The following is a 19957-nucleotide window of genomic DNA, read 5'->3' as shown; positions in this document are numbered from 1 at the left end:
AAATCAAACAGGGCTCTCCAGTGGCTTCCATTGTTCTCAGGAGAAACCGTCCTAACATCATGCATGAGCGTCAGGCCCCTGCGGCCTGCTGACCTCCAGCCTCTGGCCTCCCTCTCCCCTCCTCCTGCACCAGCCCCATGGCCATTTTCTAGTGGTTTGAGCCGGTGTCGTCCCTGAGGACTTTGCCCTTTGATTTCCTCTGCTTGGGCGGCATCACCCTCCCGACCATGCCCAACCCCACACATGTGCGTAGGGCCACCATATGTCTTGGTTTGCACCTGTTACCCTGATGTAATTATTAATAGCCCCTCCTTTTGTTTTTAAGTGCCCTGGTTTGGATGATAAATTATATGATCTCTCTTCACATTTACAGTCTTTTCATCTAATTAAAATTCCTCGGCTTTAAAAATTCACTGACTTCCTCAGGGCAGCAGTTGGGTGTGGGTACACACACCTGCTCACACACACATACGCACGACGGGGTTAGGGCCCTGTTTTAGCCTTACACCTTCTGAAACTTTTCCCGTATGCCTTTAAACTCAGTTTGCAAATATACAGTCATTGATATGAGGTTGTTGTTTTTTTTTTTTTAATGTTTATTTTTGAGAGAGAGTGCACGAGCTGGGGAGGGGCAGAGAAAGAGGGAGTTAGAATCTGAAGCAGGTTCCAGGCTCTGAGCTGTCAGCACAGAGCCCGACCCAGGGCTTGAACTTGTGAACTGTGAGATCATGACCTGAGCCAAAGTCAGATGCTTAACCAACTGAGCCACCCAGGCGCCCCCATTGATACAACTTTTTGATTAACATTTGGCATCCCCGGCAGACTAAAGGCTCCTTGAATTAGGAGCTCATCGTGTGACCCCCATGCGAATCTGGCTCCTGGCTCACAGGCCGGGGGATCCTGGAGCCTGCGCGAGTCAGGAGCACCCACAGTGGACCGCTGTAGGGGAGGCTGCTGACATCAGGCCAGTCCAAGCCCCAACAAGCCAGTTGCCCACACTCTGGCATACACACCCCCGCCTTGGCTGTCATTTTAATTATATTCCTGGTCTCTCTCAATGGGCTTTGTGTTCAGAAAGCCAAAAGAGACAGGAGTTCAAACCTCTTTCCCCCTCCCTAAAACTGAGACTTAGAAGAAAAACTTGCCCAGCCCATTCTGCATCCCTTGGGAGCCACCAGGTCCAGGACCTTCTCTCCTGGCTGGCTGAGCACGGGGGGGGGGGGGGGGGGGGGGGGGGGGGTGATTCTTAGCCTGGTGTCCTGGGCTGCCCTTTAGCTACCTCCCTGATCCAGGCCCAGGGACTGCCTGAGGACAGCCGCACAGGTCCCCGCGTGGCTCTGAGCAGACCCGGGACTGGTGCAGGATGGTGGGCAAAGCTGGGTGGTGGGGGCAGGTGGTGCTGTCAGATCCCTCATTACTTGCCACTCTGAAGGTAGAAGGCCTGCCTGGAAGCCTCAGCACCAGCATAGTGGACAGGGCTCAGGCTTGGGTGTCCTATAGACCCCTGTTCAAATGTCAGTTCTGCCTCTGCCTAGCTGTGTGACAGGGAAGGTTGTGTAACCCCTCTGACCGTCAGTCTCCTCCTCTAGCATAGGATTGTTGAGCAGATTTGCTGAGGTGGTAAATGCCTCTCTGAGTGATAATAATAGCCAACATCTTTGATCTCCTTCCCTCTCTCCTCCCCTCTGGACCAGAGGTCCACTTTGCTTCAGTGCCCCCATCGTGAGGGCTGGACACTGTTTTTCTCTGGACCGAGGTTTGGGGGCGGCTGTGGTGCCCACTGGCTGTCCCTGCTCCCTGCAGCTTTTTTCTCCCACTGCACAGTTTCTGAGGGTAAGTCCCGTGCTGGGGGACAGAGGGGTGTGGATCTAACAGCTTCAAGGAAGGCTCTGAATACATTCACTCAGTAGCCCCCCCGTGTCCTGCGCTGTCCCAGCAGAGTTGGAGGGTCCTGGTCAGATCTACCTGCAGCGGCCCTTTCTCACCCTTCTGGAAATGTGGACTTCTCTGCAGACACATTCCTGTTCCCCAGCCTCCTGCTTCCTGCTTCCTGCTGCTGAACCCCTGGCTGCCCTGTCCCTCGAGCCGGGCTGGCCACGCTGACTTGTTGGCTGGCTACCTGGCCAACAGGCCTGCTGTGCTGGCTGCCGGTTCCCACACTTCTGACGGGTCTAGTGGACAGGCTGCAGGGACAGTGACGGCAGTAGGCCACATTGGTCTGGGCCTGGGTGGGGTTTTCCTTGGCTCACGTGTTGTCTTTGGCCCCTTAATAAAGGGGTTTTGGGATTTCTGTGTTGCTTTATGATGTGCTGATCTGTGTTTGGGTTTGGGGAGAAGAAACTATTTTCTTGGACTTCAAGTAAAGAGAACGGACTTAATTAGGCCCTCGGCTCGTGGCCCACTGTCATTGCAGGTCTGTGCAAGGTCACATGAGTCACATTTTTACCCCACGGTCTTCCTACAGTGAACACGGAAATCGTCCCCGAGCCCTCCCCTGCCAGCACAGCTAATGGAATGATGAACATTCTCCTACATACCCAGCGTTCCCCACGGGAGGATTTCTTGGAGGGGGATGGATTTCCTGGCAGGAATTGTGGGCAGTGGGGTAGGTGCACATCCTATTTCACAATATAGTGCTGGACTGAGCTCTAGAATGGCTGCAGTGTGCCCTCCAGCAGGGCGTGAGGGCTCCTGGGTCCCTCCACCCCAGTGACATCCTAACTGCTTACCAGTCTGTTCCGTGTAGAGAGATAAATTATTGTTTTATATGCAACTCAGGAGGAACTCAAAGCGCCACGCCTCTTGTTCCCTTCCTCCATTCAGTGCTTCAGGAACCAGAAACTTCCTCTTAGGCAGAGGGTAATTGCTGTCATAGATGAGAATTATGGAGGTTTCTGTCACAGGGAGTGGCAGGGTATAGACACGGTCTGTTGATGCCTCTTAGGAAGTCTGTGCTCCACCCCACCTGCCAGGCCGCCAGTCACTGGGGTGATTCCTTGTGGCTTGTCACACTTCCATACTTGTGGGGCTCTGAGCTTGTGCCCCAAACCCTGCTTTCTTCGCGGGGTGTCTCTGCCTTCCTGAGGGCTCTGGATTCCCCCGGAGCTTTGAGCTTTCCCTTGGGAGGCCATGTTTCTACCTGTGTTTGGCGTGAGGTCCTGTGGCTGCTGGGTGGCAGGTCCTGAGGAGGGAGGTGGTAACACTGTGGCATTGGCTTAAGTCTGGGGTCCTATTGGTCATGTGCCCTTGACTGGGTCAAGGAGTCTGGGGCCGGGAGGAGCTGGGGCACAGTGCCTGCTAGATCCTGCTGGCCCAGACTCAGGAACACTCCAGGCACCGAGGTGACTTTTTGGCCAGCTGACCATTTCGAATACAGTTTGCTTCCTTCCTCTTGCAGGACCATTTCTGCTGAGCGTGCTTTCACAGATCGAGGCTCTGAGATATGAAGTCAAGGGGTCACCCCTCAGCTACACAGAGGAGTCCAGTTAGGGTCCACTCAGTCAGACCACAGATCCCCATATTTTCTGAATGCCAGGCTGGACCAAATCCTTTGTCATCCGGGAAGTTTTCTGTGGAACCGAGTGGCCCATAGCTGTCAACATCTGAGCCAGAAAAACCAAATGACCTCACTTTTGGGTGGCTTTTCCTTCTTTGGGAAAGGAATGCGTGGGCTACTTCTGTGAGCTATGGCCTGCCGAGGCCTGTGCGTTATCAGACCTGCAAGGGCTCCAGACGTTGGACTCCAGACATGGGGGAGGTGTTACAGGCGGGACCAAGCCCAGGGGCAGCGGTGGGGGCAGGTTAGGTTGTTCTCACGGTGGCCTCCAGAGCACGGTGTCGCCCTGCTGTGGACTGGTGTGAAGTGTGGCCCGAAGGAGGAGATGCCCCGGGCTGTGACCTGCCCTTCAGAGTAGTTCCTCCTTGGGGAGGCTTGGTCAAGGCCAGTGGTACCTCAGGCTCCCAGTTCAGGCCTGGCTCAAGTGCTCCATGTGGCCAAAGATGAGAGCAGCCCCTCTCACCTTGGAATCTTCATCCTCGCTTGCTTTTGGGCCACTGTCAGTAGCTGGGTAGTCCCATCAGTGACCTCAGTGCCTGGAGAGGGGGATGGTCCAGGGCCTGCCTTTTTGGCTGGTTTCTTGCCAGTGGGACTAATGGGTAAAGAACAACAACAACATCTTGGTAAAAGGCTTAGTGGGGTCTGGATATTTTATTTTATTTTATTTTTTATTATTTTATTTTATTTTATTTTATTTATAATAACTTTTTTGAGATATAATTTACATACGGTTCACCCATTTGGAGGGTATGGTTGAATGGTTGTTAGCATATTCATAGCTGTGCAACCAGCACCACTGTTCATTTGAGAACATTTTCGTCACCTCAAAAAGAGACCCCGTGCCCCTTAGCTGCACCCCCTTTCTCCCCTGCTTCCAGCCCTAAGCAACCAGTACTCTGCTTTCTGTGGATTTCAGCATTTAGTGAGCACTTCATGTGTGTCCAGCACTGGGCTAAGACCATTGTAGTAGCTCACACAACACTCCCTCACAACAACCAAGTAGGAGAGACACTCAGATGTGTCTTTGTCTTACTGATGTGGAAACAAATCAGTGAATCCGGTTTACAAAGGCCATAGTTGACAGAGCCTGCTGATGGCTAGATTGTCATCATTTGGTCTCTGGAAGAAGCCAGGCCAGGCTGTGGAGGTGGTAGATTGGCGGGGGCAGCCGACTCTTACTGGCTACGAGCTAAGAGGACGGTCCTTGCTGCTTCACTGAGATCATGTGCCACCTGACCTTTTTTTTTTTTGAAATGTTTATTCATTTTTGAGAGAGAGAGAGAGAGAGAGAGAGAGAGACAGAACACAAGTGGGGGAGGGGCAGAGAGAGACGGAGACACAGAATTTGAAGCAGGCTTCAGGCTCTGGGCTGTCAGCACAGAGCCCAATGCGGGGCTCAAACCCACGAACCGCAAGATCATGACCTGAGCTGAAGTCGGACACTTAACCTACCGAGCCACCCAGGTGCCCCACCACCTGACTTTTAAAACGGCTCCAGATTATCTCAGGAGCCTGCAGGTTCCATCCACACTGGCGGAAAGGTGCTGAGCTATCCAGGCCACGATCTACTTTCTGGGGTCCTTGTCAGGAAGGGGGTGCCTGGGCTCTCTAACCGGGGCGTGTTCGTTAGGTCAAACCACTTTGCAGGATGAGCCATGTGGCCCCCTTACTCCGTGGTGACCCTTTTGTCTCTGGACATGGGCTACAGGTGGACATAAACCAGGAAACAGGTTCCTGCTCCCCTCTCTAGTCTCCCCACTCCGGCTGGGAGGCTGGTCTCGAGGTTTCCCCATCAGTGGTGAAATAACAGGACCTCTTTCCTTCGGCCTGTGGAGCTCTGTGAATGATTAACCTTGATTGAACAGAAAGGGATGGGAAGTGAGAGCCGTGTGACCGCGGACATTTCTGGGCTCTGGCTCTGTTCTGTTTTGCTTCCATTGCCCTCATTTTGACAACAATCTGCAAAGTAGGGATATTATGTGTCCCCATTTGTCAGGTGAAGCGACTGAGGCCTCGACAGGTTAATTAAAGTCACGTTGCCAGCGAGTGACAGAGGCCAGCTGGGTGAAGTTTTTTTTTTTTAATTGTATTTAAATCCAAGTTAGTTAACGTATAGGGTAATAATGGTTTCCGGAGTAGCATTTAGTGATTCATCACTTGCATTTAACACCCAGTGCCCTAATCCTAACAAGTGCCCTCGTTAATGCCCATCCCCCATCTAGCCCATTCCCCACCCCCCACGCCCCAGCAACCCTCAGTTTGTTCTCTGTATTTAAGAGTTTCTTATGGTTTGCCTCTAGATTAAAAAAAATTTTAAGTGCCTGCTGTGAACACAGCACCAGGATGTCTTTAATTGAGCTTGTGAGATATAATTTGGTCCTTTCTGATGCTGGGCTGTGTAGGTCTTGTTATTCCCATTTTACAGGTGGGCATCTTGAGCCTGAGACTGAGAATCCTGTCCAAAGAAAGCTAGTGAGAGGTGAACCAGCTCCGCCCAGTTCGAAAGTCTAGCTAGCTCCCTTGGATGTCCCCGCCGCCCTGAGTTTCCAGGACCCCAACACTTAGATGACCTGGGGTGGGGGGTGGGGGGGCCAAGCTGTTAGAGGTACCCTTTCCAAACAGAGGAAACTGCCTGGTGGTTCTCAACTTCGTCAGCAACCACTCCCAGGTGGGGAGAAAGTAAATAGATCTGGGTGGAGATGTTCTTGAAGACTCTGCTTTTCATCTTTGAGCGAGCCAGCTGACAGCTTGCTTTGAAAGGCTGGCAGCGTGCCCTTGATCAGTTAACCAGATACTCCTGTTTATGTTACCAGAACAGCGGGCATCTGAGATCACTTCCGGGCAGCTCTTCGCCTAGAAACACCAACCAGTGCCCACGCCCTGGCGGCACTGGCAGCGTGTGGGTACCAGAGGGTCTCTAGGGTGGCCTGAGGGAGAGAAGGTACCCTGGCTGTGCCGGCAGCTGCTGCAGAGAACTGAGCCCTGTGCACGTGTGCTGGCCTGGCCCTTTCAGGGGGGCCCTGGCCTGACGCTCTCCCACTGCAGCCAGCGGCGGCAGAGGAGGGGTGGACCCAGGCTGGCATCTGAGCACCCGCGGGGCAGGGGGGTGGGGGTCTCGGGGTTGAAGACCTGACGTTTTACTTAGAGCCTAGATCAGGTTCCTGGTTGTTCTACTGCAGGGAGGGGGATTGAGAAGGAGAAGCCATATTTCATCTTTAAGACGCTTAGATCCTAGATGGGGGGTTTTCTGGGGCCACTTGGCCAGGGGCGTTTTGCCCTTCATCTTCCTCCGCAGTTAACGGGTACTGACTATCAGGGGGGTGGATGGTTTATCCTCGTCTTCGCCCCTAACGATGACTTTCTTGGTAATAGTTGACCCTGATGAAGCACTTGAAAGTTTTTCACATCCATGGGATACTTTTTTCCTTTTTTTTATCTTTTTTATTGTTCTTTTTTATTTTGGAAATTTCTGTGTTTCCCTCCCCCCCACCCCCCGATAATACATGAGCACTGATCCCTCTCCCCCACAAAAAAAAAATTCCCAGAGAAATGGGAAGTTCCCTATATCCTACCCCAGAGGTCTGACTTAGATAAGTGTACATGTTTTCAGGCAGACTTTAAAAAAAAATTTTTTTTTTTATTTTTTTAGCATTTATTTATTTTTGAGAGACAGAGAGAGATAGAGCATGAGCAGGGGAGGGGCAGAGAGAGAGGGAGACACAGAATCCGAAGCAGGCTCCAGGCTCCGAGCTGTCAGCACAGAGCCGGACGTGGGGCCTGAACCCACGAACTGTTAAGATCATGACCTGGATTGAAGTCGGATGCTCAACCGGCTGAGCCACCCAGGCTCCACCTCCCCTAGGCACACTTTTCTAATATTTGCGGAGCTCTTTTTTTTTTTTTTTTTTTAAACTAGGTAATGACTGTGTATGGTATAAAATTCAAAAGAAACAAAAGGGTATTCTGTGAAAAGCAAATGTCCTTCCCTCCTCAGCCAGGAGGCCCCAGATCCCTTCCCTGGAGGGAGCCACTGTTGCAGGTCCTTGTGTGTCCTTCCAGGGATACTCTGGCGTAAAGCCTTCGTGGATGATCCTGTAAACTACTGAGAGTGTCCGCTTGTGAGGGTAGGAGCTCGCGGTCTTGAGACTGAAACACTGATCATACTTTGAGTCCTTTGAGATGAGACTATCCATATGGAATTTATTGGCCTCTTTTGATAAGCAGTGGAGCCCGCCCATCAGAATCAGCCCTACACAGGAACAAAAGATTGTCCCTGGTGCTCTATTTGGCTGTGCTGTCTTTTATTGTTTAATTGAAGTCTAGTTGACACACAGCATTCCATTAGTTTCAGGTGCACAATAGCGATTCTTGATAATTCTATACATTATGCTGTCTATACATCACAGTGTAGCTCCCATTTGTGCTGCTTTTATTTTTTTTATGTTTATTTTTAAATTTAAAAAAAAAAATTTTTAACGTTTATTTATTTTTGAGACAGAGAGAGACAGAGCATGAACGGGGGAGGGTCAGAGAGAGAGGGAGACACAGAATCTGAAACAGGCTCCAGGCTCTGAGCTGTCAGCACAGAGCCCGACGCGGGGTTCGAACTCACGGACCGCGAGATCATGACCTGAGCTGAAGTCGGACGCTTAACCAATTGAGCCACCCAGGTGCCCCTATTTTTATTTTTAATTTTTAAAAATGTCTCTCTCTCTATATATATATAGAGAGAGAACGAGAGATAGAGCACAAGCTGGGGAGGGACAGAGAGAGAGAGAGACAGAGACAGAATCTGAAACAGGCTCCAGGCTCTGAGCTGTCAGCACAGAGCCTGACGCAGGGCTTGAACTCACAAGCCGTGAGATCATGACCCGAGCTGAAGTCGGACGCTTAACTGACCGAGCCATCCAGGTGCCCCTGTGCTTCTGTCTTTTAATCAGGCATGTTATGCTGGGGAAAGTTGCTGGATTCCAGCCTGCAAGGTGTGAGGGACTTATTTGGGGTCCCGTAGCTGGGAGGGGTGGAGGTGACTTATCCGGGCCCTGGCGGCTCAGTGAGGCGGCGCTGCTCTCCCCCCACCGCCGCCACGCCGGCCTTATTTGGCTGCAGGTGGGTTATCTTGTTTACTCTGTTGCGCCACCAGTAGAAAAGGCACCTTTGTCAACGGAGGCTTCTCTGGTGAGGTCAGCCAAGAGCGGACGGCCTGGATTGTGCGCAGAGGTGAGTAAACATCAGAAAGGAAAGTGCTAGCAGGGGGAAGCAGATCGTTAACAACCAGCGACGTTTGCGGACGCCTGGACAAGGGAAGCAGACAAAGTCACGGACATTAGTTACTGGAGTGCCAGCACTGTGCACGTTCGGATGTGTTTTGTTTCAGGTGCTTTTCCTGCTTGTGTGATCACTCACGTAGTTTCAAACCCGCAGCACACACAGTTCTGTATCCCGCTTTTTGTTAATTATATCTAAGGGTTTTTTTTTTTTTTCCCATAATAGTCTATGATTTCAGAACCCCTCATTTTGGCTGTATAGTGTTCCACTGAGTGGATGAATCATAATTTACTGATACTTTATTAATATAATTTGGGGCCATTTCTAATCTCTTCCTCTCCAGTAATGCTGGCAAAAACATTTTCACACGCGTGGTCTTTTCTGTCTTCAGCGTCATTTGCCCAGAATAGTGCCCCCGCCCTGGGCATGAGCCCATTGTAGTTCTTTCCCCGGGGGTTGTACCCAGTCGGCCCACTGTGACGTGTTGAGGCCTCGTCACTGTACACACCCTGCGGTGGGAATTAGCAGAAACTGATTTTTGCAAATGTAGTAAATGAACATTGGTTCTTTTGTTTCAGTTCACAAAGTGTGGCGGTGTGCGTGGCACATCTAATTGTCATCCCTGGTGACAGGGATCAGTTCTTGATCAGGCCCAAATGAGTGGAGCCCCTGCTACCTCTGACAGGAAGTCCCGTCAGCCCCTACTGCCAGATCCCTAGATGGCTGGTGTCAGCTGTGGTGTGAGAAGGGGACTGTGCTAAGCACTGCTGTGTTCTTGTGGTCAACACACTGGATGTTCCTGCGTGTGCTGCTTCTTTTGTTAGGAGACTTACAGAGATTTCATGTTTTCCCACTGTGGAGCCAGAGACCCTGAGTCTTTTCTTTTTCTTTTTTTTATCAAAAAAAATTTTTTTAATGTTTATTTTTGAGAAAGACAGAGCACCAGCAGGGGAGGAGCAGAGAGAGAGGGAGACACAGAATCCGAAGCAGACTCAAGGCTCTGAGCTGTCAGTACAGAGCCCGATGAAGGGCTCAAACCCACGGACCGCAAGATCATGACCTGAGCTGACGTCGGACGTTTCACTGACTGAGCCACCCAGGTGCCCCTCCTGCCTTTTAAAAAAACATTTTATTTTTAAGTAATCTCTACATCCAACATGGGTCTTGAACTCACAACCCCAAGGTCAAGAGTTGCATGCTCTATCGACTAAGCCAGCCAGATGCCGTAGGACCCTATGAGTCTGAATTCAGAGTTATCCTGGTGACAGCTTTTTGGGGGCTTGTGGGATGTCTTATTTTTAAATGGTATGAGCATTTAAAAACTAGGGGATTCATATAAAAGGGCCGGATTTCTAGCTCCCCTTCATTGGAGAGCTGGCAACCGAGGGCCTATGTTCCCATGTGAAATGGGGCAGAGGCTGCTCCTGTCCCCTCATCACCCCCACTCTCATACTGAAGCTGGGTTCCAGTTGTCACCTGCCGTCTTGTACCCTGGCAACCTCTTCTCTGTGCCCATGTTGCTGTCCCCAAGAGGGCCAATGTTTTAAGAAAGACGCGTGAGCGTACGTGGCGGTGAGGACTAGCCAGTCCGACTTTTCTTACCTTTGCCCCTTTTGCTCATGCATTCAACCTCCTTGAGCCTTAGTTTCCTCATCTGTAAAATGGCAAAGAATAATAGCACTTGCTTCGCAGTGTTGCCGTGAAGATACAGGATTTAAAGGGGGGTACAATACCCAGAAGTAAGTGCTTAGGCGACGTTAGCTGCTAATCTTATTATTTAGGGCATATGTTTGTCTTCTGTAGGTTCTCAGCTAGGGGTGAGTTTTGGTTGTCACAACTTGAGATGGGGAGTTGTTGCTGGAGTCTCACAGGAGGGGCTAGAGATGTTGCTGAACATCCTGTGATGCATAGAACAGGTCCCCCACCCCTAACAAAGAAGTCACCAGCCCCAAATGTCAATAGTACGGAGGCTGAGAAGCCCTGTTTAGACATTTAAGTGTGACTCTTGGTAACTGAGCTCCTTAAACATATCTCTAAGGGAACAAGGACTGCCTTGGTCTCTCAAAGAATCAGAGTTATAAGGGACCTTACTTAGTACGGCCCCCAGGGGTGCTTGGATCCTTTCCTAGCACCCTCACCAAGCACATACCTTTGGCAGATAGCACACTGTACATCCAACATTAGGTCTGTTTATTACATTGAACTCCAGCCTTCCCGGAAGCTTCCTGTCCTCCACCTAGTGACCATTCATTGAACCTGATGTGTGCGTGGTTGTACTTAGCAGTTGCCACGTGTTGCTGTATTGATCCTCACCATCCTTCAAGGTGGGTTCTCTTCTTATACCCATTTTATAGATGTGGAGATTGAGGGTGGGAGAAGTGACGTCCCTTGTTCAGGATCACTCAGGGGCAGAGCTGGGACTAGATGCAGGTCAGGCTTGCTCTTTGCTTCTGCCTTGTCCCGCCTGGGGCTGCACCCAGCAAGCTGATTTGCTCATCCACAGGAAGATCTTTCAGCTATTTGGGGTGGCCTCTGAGCCCTCTCTTCTGTCCTCCTGGTCAAAGAGCCCCAGTTCCCAGAGTTCCCTGCAAAGACGTGTTTCTGATCCACTCACCATCCAGAACGCTTTCCCATGTCTTGGTGGTCACCTGCCTGTGTTGTGGCTCTGCTTCCCTCACCCCTCTCCACCACGCTGCCCCCGGCCCCCGGAGAGGCTGCCCACCCCACGCCAGCTCTGTTGACGTTTCATCAGCTCAGACTCTGTGCCAGTGCTGACCGGAGTCATCCAGATCCTGTCTGGTTGGTATTTTCACTTCATAGTGACCCATTTTCAATGATACTCCACAAGATTCAGCCCACCTGTACCTGAATCTGAAATCTACGATGTCCTGGTGGAACAGAAAGTGTGTGGGGTTGGGAGTCAGGAGGCTGGCTGGTTTGTGAACACACCCAACTTTGTGGCCTGGGAAAAGCCACTTGCCTTCTCTGGTCGTGTGTCCTCCATTGTGAAGTGAGGCTTTGACTTGGGTGATGTTAGCGTCTTTCCCAGCTCTAACATTCTTTGGTGAAATATGTTGGGCAGCAGGAGCTTGCAATAACTCTAATTAGTGTGGTAGCAGTAATGATAGGTAATTATTAAGCAGTCACTCTCTTCCAGGCTCTTTTCAATGTTTTGAACAGATCGTCTTACTGGCCCCTCCAACCCCATGCTCTTATTACCCCCATCATATTACCCCGCATTCTACAGATGAGTGCCTTGAGGCAGAGCCCTGTTGTGTCACTGGCCCAAGGTGCCCACCTGACCAGAAGTGGTTGCATTGTCTTCTTTAGAATGAACCCTTCCAGGCTCTTAGATGCTCACTCTGTAGAGTGACCTTCCTGTGCTTCAGCATCTCGTGTTTTGCACTCCCTTCTTCCACCAAGATCAAGGCTGTGAACGCCGCTGGACTTTAAAGGTTCAGCCTCCGAGTCATGCCTATGGGGTAATCCAGATGGGATACGGGTAGATAATTCAAGGTCAGTGAGAGGTTGAACGGGGTCCAGGTTCTCCGCTAGCCCCCCTCTCTCTGTCCAGCGCCCTCAGAACTTGCCGCAGGGCTGGAGGAGGGTGAAATGGGAAAGGGAACCTGCGAGCACTTCCAGCATGGCGCCCCAAGCATGTTTCCCGAGCCCATTTCTGCAACTGCGTGCATCCACAGAAAGCCCACTGGTTCCCTCTATCTCTTTAGTCTGTGAGCCAAAGAGGGACCCAGTGATGATGCAGTTGGAGCAAGGGGAAGGTCCAATGGGGCCTGGCCTGGTGGGGACTAAGGCAATAAATGGCCCTCTGCCCTTCATTTGAATGAGACTGGACCATAGCCCTGCTGGGATAGCACTGCTCCCTGTGCTTGGGGTCAAGGGGCCCTGGGTCTCTAGCCATGGACGTCCATTGTGGCTGCTGGTTTTTCCTCCTTGCTGGACCCCTGGGGCACTGCTAAGGGGCAAGTGTCCTCCTCGGTCATAATGTTGGAGCTTGAGCGTCAAGACCAAGGTCTGTTCGTGCGTCTTCACCAGCAATTGAGACACCTCCACCCTTCGTGTTTCTTGTGGAAATTACTTGAGCTCTGGGCTTTGAAACCACAGTTTAATAAATCCTTTACTAAGGAGCTCCTGAAGCGCTGCCCTGGCCAGGGAAGCGTGAATCTTCAGTGTCTCAGACACAACAGGTGGGGCCATACGCTGGAGGAAAGAGTATCACTGCGTGGTGTGCCTGGATGCCCACGTTGCTGGTGCTGTACTTCCCCCACCCCGCGCTCCCCCCCACACACTCTTTGCCCTATTAGTCTCTCCTCTGTTGAGGAGTCACAAGGCCGCTGTCAAAGTCACATGCTTTCTGCACCCCACACAATTGTAGTCCTTTCCCGTAACACATCCGCGTTCTCAGACACACTAAGTGTCTTCTTGGGAACCCAGGGCCGCACTTTTGGGGTGGGCCCCAGGCAGAGTTTGGTGGGAAGGCTGCAGGCTGGGGACACAGAGTGGTGGGTCCACCGGGAGGTTCAGGGGAGCTACCCTTTCTCCTCCTTTACCATTGATTGTGCACTTTTCTAAGTGACAGGCACTTTCTAAGTGTTTTCTAGTGAATCCTCCTGACTTAAAGCATGCCGTCACTTTCTCTCTTTTACTGTTCAGGAAACTAGAGTTTAGGGAGGGTAGTCTGAAGGTCACGCAGCTTGAAGAGAGTAGATCTAAGCACTGAATCCAGATCTGGTATATCTCGAAGGCATGTTCTCGGTCACCAAGTTACCTCCGCCATTTCCTATGTAAGCCTGAGTTGCGTGATGGGTGCTGCTTGTTGGTGGAACTGTCTTATTTGGGAGGTGCTCAGACGCCCCTTCAAGGCATCATCAGTGGGGCCCGGGATGCAAGACTGAGGGTTTTAGCGAAGCGCAGTCCCGGAGGCCTCAGAAGCAGGGTTTTGTGTGGGAGACGTGAGCAAACATAGGTGCATTTCTGTCTCCCAGGGCTCTGAGGCTGGCTTCCCCAGGAAATGGGGCTGGCTGCTTTCAACAGCATTTTCCTCTTGCAAAAGCAGTGTCTTTTTTCAAAACCAGCCTCTTCCTCTCATCCCCAACCCCTCTCCACAACTGGGTGATAAACAGTGAGATTTCACAGGCCCCAGCTGTGCTGGTGATTCCCACCAGGACTCTGGCCACATTAGGACTGAAACTGTCCCCTGCTTGGGGGGGGTGGGAGGGGTGTGGATCCACTTACCCTCCGGTCTGTAGAAAACTCCAGGCACTGGCAGAGTGTGGGCCTGGAAGGGAGATGAGAGCAAGGCGCTGTGGAAATCCAAGATGGTGGTAAATGAAGAAAGACTCCCACCCCCCCCCCCCACCCCCCCGCTAACTACACAGTGTGGTGACATCCGGGCAGTAGTATGTGGACAGGTGCAGCTGGGGGAGAATATGGAACCACAAAATAAATTATCTTCAAGATAAAAAATTTCTCTAACACTCTAATTTTACAACAACCAAAATAGTCTTAACAAAATGAAGATAAAGGCTAAGTGCCCTCTCATTTCCTGCCAGGTTGTAGCACCAACACAAAGGAAGGGCACCCAGTAAATATTCCTTCTTGCCCTTTCCTCTGAGCTGTCGTCTCACACTTCCGGAGGGTCCCTGAGGGCACTGTGTGGCCCCCTGCTCTGATACCATCCGGCATCACCCACAGGCGCAGTGGGATCATCTAGGCCCCCTCACTTCACATCAGCTTCTCACTGGCTCCTTCCACAGTTGCCCAATTTTCCACTAGAATGTCCGTTGCACAGGGCAGGGGTTTTTGCTCTTTTGGTCACTGCTGTGTCCCTGACTCTGTGCCTGGGACTCTGGGGAGAGCATTGAGTCCACACCTTCAGGAGCTCCCATTCTGGCAGGTGGCCAGGCAAGGAACATGCAGTGGGATATGGGCAATGATGGAGTGGGTGTAGGGTGCTTTGGGCTCTGTGCCCCAACCCAGATGTGGCAGTTGGCTGTCAGGAAGGCTTCCCGGAGGAGGTGATATCTTAGCCTGATCTTGGGAGATGAGCATGAGCTAGCCAAGCGTGACCTAGAGGATATTCCAGGCTGAGGATTCGTCTAGGCCCCCTGCCCACCCTTAGCCTATGTGCCAACCTTCGCAAAGCTTTTGGAGAGCACATACGCGCCTCTTCTCTCTCACGGGAGCAGACTGGCCTACAGAGTGGAGGTGTGTTTGCAGGGACAGAGAAGTAGCCCATGTTGGTAAATTCCTAGTGAGGCATGGTTTAAAGGTAAGGTCAAAACTGGGGGTGTCATAATACTGCCTCTTCTCCCCACCTACGTGAATGGTTATCCCTTCTTCCTGCTCACAGGCTCTGTATTTCTTCCTTATAAACCTAAGCAACCATTTCTTTTCCCCTGATGGTCACCGGTGTGGCGATCTTCCCTTCTGCCAGTTCATTGCCACTTAACTGTTCCTCCGGGGCAAGAGGAAGTGGTGGGGGAGGGGGGGTCATGAGTCTGGTGACCTTGCTGAGGAGGGTAGTTCTGGGGCGGCTGCTGCTGCTGAGTAACACACTGCTCACTGTTGCAACTTCGCAGGGCAGGTGGGAAGAATGCTGACTGGCCCTGCTGTGGGGGGCTGGACGTTGGCCCTTGAGCCCCCATGTAGTTGAGTGCCGTTTGGTTGATGCATAGAAGTGTGGAGTTGCCAAGAAGTGGATTGGATCTGAAGCAAGAGAGTTCGTCTCTCTGTTTCCCGTGGAATGTGGCAGCTGGGGAGAGACCCCTGCCCAGATTTTAGGTGGGCGTGGGAAATTGAAGCACGCGCTTTTTTTTTTTTTCTCTGCTTGTTGAGTCACCCTGTTCCTTGTTTGAGCCACAAGGTGGTGCTGTTGGCACAGGACTGCTTGGTTGCTACAGAAGAGGCTTCAGTGTTGCTGCTCTGTCCCCACCGGCTAGAAAATTACAATATAGACGGTCTTTCATTTTCTCTCCTTAGATAACCTTCCTGGAATTCTTCCTCATGCTCTTGCAGCTTGAGGTGGCTCTACATCCCTACCCCAAACATACACACACGCGGGCATCAGGATGCTCACCGTTTTCTCCTTTATCCTGATCCCGGGCCTCTGAACTCTGATCCCGACAAGACTTACTAAGTCTTTCCCTTGTCCCTGCCAAGTGGACAAGGATTTAACGAACTGTTTTGCCCTAATTAATTAGTGAGGCTTAATGTGTTACCTCTGGGGTGATCTGCCTTGTAACTGTGAAGATCGAAACTAAGCCTTATACCCCAAGAGGTAAGTTGCTGGCCCTTCTGCTGTGGACGGGGTGGTGTTTTTGGAAGAAGGTTGGTTGGGGAGGCGTTAAAGGACGTGTTGCTTTGTCCATCCCACTGGTGCCAACACAGCAGCTGGAAAGGGCATGAGGCAGGTGGGTCCTGGGGACCCCCGGAGGCCCCTGTGAGGGCTTCAGAGACCGTGGGGCCTGTGGGGAGCCTGACGGCCTGCTCGTCTTTCCTTTGCCCAGACGTTCACGGCATGGTGCAACTCCCACCTTCGCAAGGCGGGGACGCAGATCGAGAACATCGAGGAGGACTTCCGGGACGGACTAAAGCTCATGCTGCTGCTGGAGGTCATCTCAGGTGAGGTGGGCCGCCCTGGCCGAGACGGGGTGCTGCCTGCTGGGCTCGGCTGCTTTGGGAGCATTGTCTGCCACCTGCTTCTGCTCTGCCTTTGGTCGTGGTGAGCTGTGGGTCTCTTGCAAGAACTCAGGGGCGACCTGTGTGAATTAAGACGAGGAGACCGGGTTTGCTTCCGGCTCTGCTGCGGCCAGCCGTCCATGTGTCCTTGGACATGTCACTGCCTTTCTGCCTTAGCACCCTCATTTGCAAAACGAGGGAGTATGGAGGGTGGTCTCGGAGGTCCCTTCCCCTCCAGAGTGCTTGGACTTTGGGGTCATTATGTAACCATCTCCAAACCTCAGCTCCACTAGAACCCATCTGCCTATATCCAGATGATCCCACTCGCTTATCTGGCCCCCCGTGTAGAATTTGGATGTCCAGAAATCTGGAGGGGCAGCTCCCTTTGAATGCACATTTCCACTTTCTTATGAATACCTTTCCTCCACCATGCCTTAGGGGTCGGTGGTTCCAACATTCTCACCTTGGTTCATACACTGGGTAATCATAGCTACTCTCTTCACTTTACCTTCTACCTTGACCCTAGTGAGTCCCAGACCTGGTCTCAGTCCAGCCTTTTCTCTCAAACCCTATCTCCACCCACATGCCCCCCAGGATCCCCTCAGTGTGTCCCAAACTGCGCTGACCAGCCCTGGCCCCGGCAGACCTCTTTCCTCTCATCGTCTCCATCTTGTCCTTCTTCTTTTTTTTTTTTTTTTAATGTTTATTTATTTCTGAGACAGAGAGAGACAGAGCATGAGAGGGGGAGGGGCAGAGAGAGAGGGAGACCCAGAATCGGAAGCAGGCTCCAGGTTCCGAGCTGTCAGCACAGAGCCTGACGCGGGGCTCGAACTCACAAACTGTGAGATCATGACCTGAGCCGAAGTCGGTCACTCAGCCGACTGAGCCACCCAGGCGCCCCTCCATCTTGTCCTTCTGAACCTAATGTAGGAATCAAAGACCGCTCTTCCTCTGTCTCCAACTGGGCATTCGAGTTCTGTCCGTTCTGTTATCCTTTCTTTTTTTTTTTTTTTTTTTTAATGTTTATTCATTTTTGAGAGAGAAAGAGCGGGGCAGGGGCAGAGAGTGAGGAGAACAGAGGATCCAAAGCGGGCTCCGTGCTGACAGGAGCAAGCCCAGTGTGGGGCTCGAACTCACGAATCGTGAGATCATGACCTGAGCTGAAGTCGGACGGTCAGCGAGCCACCCAGGCGCCCCTTGCCGTTATCCTTTTAACCTCTGCTACCGTGGTATCAGTGTGGCCCTGGGTCAGCTCTCACCTAGGTGGTCCACAGAGGCCTGCAACCCCCACCTGGCTCCTTCCCCGCCGCTGCAGTCCATCACCCACAGTACAGCCAGAGGAACCATCTGACGGCCCAAATATGGTCTCCCTGTTCCCTGCTCAGAGCCCTTCAGTGCCTCCCCAGGGCTCGAAGCCTGCGGCCCGCATTCCTTAGCATAGCTTGAAGGATCCTTTGTGAGCTGGCACCTGTTTTGTTTTCAACTAACTTCCCAAAAAGGTATCAGACCTCAGACCCTCTGCCACCCCAAGAGACATGCGGTCCTCACCAATGACATGCTTTCTGGAAACCCTCTGGGCTTTTGCATAAGCTCCAACTGGCTTTTTCCCCCCAATACTTCTAAATAACCCCTTGCAGGTGAAATCTGTGCATTGGGGGGTGGGGTGGGGAATTTGTGTGTGTGTGTGTGTGTGTGTGTGTGTGTGTGTGTGTGTGTGTGGTAAAATCTGCATAACATAAAATTTACCATTTTGAACATTTTTAAAGTATTTATTTTGAGAGAGACAGAGACAGCATGAATGGGGGAGGGGTAGAGAGAACGGGAGAGAGAGAGAATCCCAAGCAGGCTCTGCACCATCAGCATGGAGCCTGACGCGGGTCTCAAACTCACGAAACTGTGAGATCATGACCTGAGCTGAAAGCTTAACCAACTGAGCCACCCATGCCCCCAACGTTTTGAACATTTTTAATTGTACCCGGAAGTAGTCAGTACGTTCCCAGTGTTGTGCTGCCATCACCACCATCCATCTCTAGACTTTTCCATCATCCCATGCAGAGACTCCAAGCCCATTAAACACTAACTTCCCCATCCCTTCTCCCTCGAGCCCCTGGAAGCCACCATTCTTGCAGTCTCGGTGTGTTTGCCTGTTCTCAGCACCTCATGACAGTGGAATCATACAGGACACGTGTCCTTTTGTGGCTGTCTTATTTCATCGTGACGTCTTCTGCGCTCATCCGTGTTGTACCATGTGTCGGAATCTCCTTCCTTTGGCAGGCTAATATCCCACTGTATGTACGTGCCACGTTTTGTTTATCCACTCATCTGATGGGACATTTGGACGGACGGCTTCCACCTTGTGGCTATCATGAAAGATGCTGCTGTGAACATGAGTGGATGATGTCTGTTCGAGTCCCTGCTTTCAATTCTTTGGGGGTATAAACCTAGAAGTAGAAATGCTGGATCATATGGTAATTCTATGTTTAACTTTTTGTAGGAACTGCCATACTGTTTTCCTTTAACTGCCTTTTAGAGCATCCTTCCCTGCCTCCTCTTCCAGCATTTCTTCGTTTAAACAAACCTGGTGTTGTTCTTTTTCATTCTTTAAAACTCGGCTCGGGGTTTCCCTCCAGGAAGGCTTTCACCACGTGAGTGGCTGCCCTCCTCTGGGCTCCTGTCACACCCCATTAATTCCTCTATTGTGTTAGTTTCCCCGTGGCATGATCATTTTTGGCTCACTTGGTTTTTTTCCCCCCCTTCTACCCTGAGCTGTTTGGGGACAGGGATGGTCTCATCTCTGTGTCTCAAGCGCTTCAGATTGTACTCGGCATGTAGGTGATGCTTGGCAAATAGTAGAGTGACCAGATGCCCTGAACTGGGCTTTTCTGCATAGCCGCCAGTGTGTCCCCACTGAACGGGACTGGTGTGCGTCCGTGAAGCGGGCTTGTCTCTTCCCATGGAGTGGGAGGAATGGAGTCACTGAGACGTTGCCTTTTCTTCCTTGAGTGTCTTGAGGTGGATAGAGTGACGGAAGGAAGGGGCTGCTGCCTGCAGAGGTTCTCTGAGAAGCGTCCCTGGGCCACCCACACCAGAGTCCACAGGACTGCTTGTCAGCCTGCAGATTCCCAGAACACGCCCCAAACTTCCTAAATCAGAAACGTAGGAGGCAGGTGAAGGCTGGGTGTCTGAAGTTCGAGAACTGCTGGCCTGACCGCCTCCGCCGTCCTGTTCCAGCCGGTGTGCACAGCCGTCAGCTGGCTGGGGAGCCCGGGCTTGGTGGGACCTAATGGCTGGGTCTTTAGCAGGAGGGCCTTCGGGGCGGGGGGCGGGATGGGGTGCCGCTTCCATCCATCCTGTGGGAAGATATGGCGTGTCATCTGCCCGGGAGGACGGCGGGGTACCTTGCTGGAGAGGCTGAGCAGCGGCCGCGAGTGGAAA

General features: G+C 51.8%; 1 protein-coding gene across 4 annotated transcripts in view; it reads left to right on the top strand.

Moving 5' to 3' along the window:
• ACTN1 (actinin alpha 1) overlaps positions 1–19957 on the top strand; it is a 95733-nt gene that overhangs the window by 33974 nt on the left and 41802 nt on the right. For all 4 annotated transcript variants that reach the window (XM_078448098.2, XM_078448097.2, XM_078448096.2 and 1 more), the window contains exon 2: positions 16351–16465. In XM_078448098.2, the coding sequence (XP_078304224.1) occupies positions 16351–16465 (115 nt within the window). The remainder of the gene's footprint in view (positions 1–16350; positions 16466–19957) is intronic.

The sequence above is a fragment of the Panthera onca genome, chromosome B3 (genome assembly GCF_046562875.1).
Source record: "Panthera onca isolate mPanOnc1 chromosome B3, mPanOnc1 haplotype 2, whole genome shotgun sequence".
NCBI lineage: Eukaryota > Metazoa > Chordata > Mammalia > Carnivora > Felidae > Panthera > Panthera onca.
Note: the sequence above shows the minus strand (reverse complement) of the source record. Positions and strands in the feature narration are given on the sequence as shown.